Consider the following 2,934-nt stretch of genomic DNA (forward strand, 5'->3'; position numbering starts at 1 on the left):
ATCCTGCTCCGTAGTAATGTCGCGACACACTTTCTTTTCGAACGCGTTTCGCGGAAAAGCGGACGACCGCGATATAATCTCACCGCAATGCTAACCAATTAGCAGTACTAGCAAACGCGTTATACTAATTCCGTATCACCACGAATGTCCTACATTTCGCCACACACACGTACCACCGAAAATTGCGCGCGAAACGCGATAATAATCGCGAAAAATACGAAGAAATTCGAACGTTGTTCCGTCCGGTATCGCGCGTCCGCCATGATTGACCGCCTTCGAGAATCGCAATATCGAAGCGCGCGATATTGCGATTCTCGAAGTATCGAACGCGCGCGCGTCNGTGCGATGTTCAAATCTCTCACGCACGTAGGAACGCGAGAGCAAAAGGAAAAGAAACTGGTAAAAATATNACAAACAGAATAATTAAAATGGTTTCTTCTGAGCACTGTCTAATCGAGAGAAAAGTTAAATTTTGAAAAATAGCGTTTTATTCACTTGCGTCGAATTTATCGATGTGACTACGTAGTTCAGAAACCGTGCACGTCGCGGCGCTCGAGCAAACGTAATATTGGACCGTCGTGAGAAACGAGAAGTAAACACAAGTCGGATCACAGAAGAATACAATCATTAGTAAATGCAAACAAAGAGTAAAAATGCGATTTCTACGATAAAACATGGCACAGTTAAAAGTGAGTAACATGAAAAATACGCGAAATAATTCCAAGAAACGATATCAAGTATTCTTCAGTTTTACCTGCGTGTTGTACTGACTTGTCTTCTCCTAATTTCTGTATAGAGAAAAAGTAGCTGGTGTGTACCGTCATTTGATTGTGAGCCAGCGAGCAAGACTCTGGTGAAGCGAACTAGCAAAGGTAATGAGAATTTGTTTGATAAATCATTTACACAAGACAGTTTCAAGAAAGTGAGACATGAGACCAGTCTGTCAAAACTGCTCGAGGCTTGCGAGCCTCAGAAATCCTCCGAATTGGCGATCAGCAAACAGAAGCAGAAAGAAATTACTGACTGGTTTCAGTGTGGAGCGTTGAGAGGACAGCCGTCTATGCTGATCCTCTCCGGTCCTTCTGGTTGTGGAAAAACCGCAGCCATAAAGTTACTTGCTAAAGAAAATGGATTTGATGTCATAGAGTGGATCACTCCCATTGATCCAGCTGAAGATGAAAACAGTAATTATTTGATATATTACTTGTAGAATAGCGTCAAATTCCATTTATATTCTTTTCAATGCAGAAAGTTTTAATATGATCTTAGAGCATATAATGCGGCAAGGAGACAGATTTGAGGATCACTTGATTCGCGCTACGCGTTATCACACGGTACTAGGCAGCTGTTCCAAACAGCTGCTTCTTGTTAAGGATCTTCCTAATGTATATCAGGAAGATCACAAGGCCTTTTTTGCTCTTTTAGAGTAAATATTTTACTAAATATTGTAAGATATCGAGGTCTTCTTTTGCGCAATGTTTCCTGATTGAGATCTTTTTCTAGAAATTATTTCCAGATAGGAAAACAGCCTGTGATATTCGTTTGCACAGAAACCGGAAACTCGAGATTGATGCAAACCTTGTTTGCTCCTGCTATAAGGGAGAAATTCGGCATTCGTGACATTAGGTAACGATTTTTATATTGTCTGCGAAATCAACGATAAAATTTGCTAATACACGCGGTGTAAATGTTTTGAATTTCGATTTATTCGTAGCGTAAACGCGGCTACGCAAACCTCAATAAAAAACGTACTAAAGCGTGTGTCCAATATATTGAATACCGTTGCCAGCGACATGCTGCACGTCTCTCAGCACCATATCGACGAAATATTGTCCAATAGCATAGGCGACGTGCGTAGTGCTGTTTTAAATTTAATTTTTATTTCTCTTAAAGGTACGTATATTGTTAGATAAGTCTCTCAAGCTCGAGTTTGAATCGTTCTCGTTTCTGCTAGTGCCCGGGCGACATTTGAAAAGTGATTGCGGTCTGCGGGGGGAAACCTTGGGTCTGTTGCGTGGAATCGGAAGAGTCACAAATCCGAAAAGTAAAATTCGATTTTATCTTCAGATCGCGTCAAATTTTCACAACTTAGTGAGAGATTAAAATTTTTTATGAGTAATTTTAGGAGAATCAGATGGCAATTCCTTCAAGTTCGTGCATGATCCTGAAGAAATAGCCGGGTACTTTACTTCGCATTCAATGGTTTTCGTTCAGTTTCTTCAGGAAAATTATTTGAACACGATACGAACACTCGAGGAAGCCAGTGTAGCGTCCGATATCTTGAGCTTGGCCGAAGTTTTCAATTCCGAATGGCGTGTTAGTTTCACTTCTCTCTGTTAATTTCCCGAGAGATTTTTATTATCTTATTGCATTATTATAATTTTTTTCGACAGGATCGTAATTTGGGTAAAGTCGCATTGTCGTATTGTATCCGTGGCTTGATGCTGGCCAATGAAAAGCCTGTAACTGCATGGAATCCGGTGAGAAAACCGCGAGACACTCAGAACATGTAAATATAACTAATCTTGATATAAATTTATTTTTTCTCATACATCTCTCATATTTATAATCTTTAATACTCTTTAATATTTATTCGTAGACGACGATGCTTGATAACAGCCGAGAAACAATGGTACGAGTCAATAATCAAACCTTCGTCCGTCTCGAAAGAAAGTGAAAAGATATCAGATGAAGATACGGAAATGACTATTGTTGAAGATTAGCGAATGTATATTGAACTTATTTACGCAGGTTTCCTACATACTTGCAATTTTTTTACTCATTTCCATTTTCTCTAGTACTATTGTTAAGATTAATTAAAAACATTTGTTATACGAGTAATTTTATACCTTTGTCATTATCAGAAAAAGAATTCCAAGAAGTCTAGGTTAGGTTAGGTTAGGTTAGGTTAGGTTTAAACGTTGAGTTTCTAAT

At 39.1% G+C, this 2,934-nt stretch overlaps 1 protein-coding gene across 3 annotated transcripts; it reads left to right on the forward strand.

Moving 5' to 3' along the window:
- The first annotated feature begins 546 nt into the window (after positions 1 to 546).
- On the forward strand, positions 547 to 2,745 carry LOC109860941 (cell cycle checkpoint protein RAD17). 3 transcript variants are annotated; one of them, XM_020440368.1, is made up of 10 exons: positions 677 to 689; positions 797 to 872; positions 1,034 to 1,184; positions 1,270 to 1,426; positions 1,504 to 1,626; positions 1,715 to 1,893; positions 1,955 to 2,044; positions 2,126 to 2,316; positions 2,394 to 2,509; positions 2,600 to 2,745. In XM_020440368.1, the coding sequence occupies exons 3-10, from the start codon at positions 1,061 to 1,063 to the stop codon at positions 2,721 to 2,723; spliced, it is 1,104 nt and encodes a 367-aa protein (XP_020295957.1). In that variant the 5' UTR covers positions 677 to 689; positions 797 to 872; positions 1,034 to 1,060; the 3' UTR covers positions 2,724 to 2,745. The 3 variants fall into 3 exon arrangements, with proteins under 3 accessions (XP_020295956.1, XP_020295955.1, XP_020295957.1); XM_020440367.1 differs by having other exon boundaries at positions 547 to 689; positions 797 to 1,184; positions 1,955 to 2,091; positions 2,215 to 2,316; XM_020440366.1 differs by having other exon boundaries at positions 553 to 689; positions 797 to 1,184.
- Positions 2,746 to 2,934: the final 189 nt, after the last annotated feature.

Source organism: Pseudomyrmex gracilis, unplaced genomic scaffold (assembly GCF_002006095.1).
Source record: "Pseudomyrmex gracilis isolate BER0280 unplaced genomic scaffold, ASM200609v1 scaffold_513, whole genome shotgun sequence".
In the NCBI taxonomy this organism is placed as follows: Eukaryota; Metazoa; Arthropoda; class Insecta; order Hymenoptera; family Formicidae; genus Pseudomyrmex; species Pseudomyrmex gracilis.

Excerpts from the sequence above, each read along its gene's own strand:
- LOC109860941 (XM_020440366.1), top strand. Across the intron at positions 1,627-1,714 it reads TTCGGCATTCGTGACATTAG|CGTAAACGCGGCTACGCAAA; the intron begins GTAACGATTTTT and ends ATTTATTCGTAG. Across the intron at positions 2,317-2,393 it reads TTTTCAATTCCGAATGGCGT|GATCGTAATTTGGGTAAAGT; the intron begins GTTAGTTTCACT and ends TTTTTTCGACAG.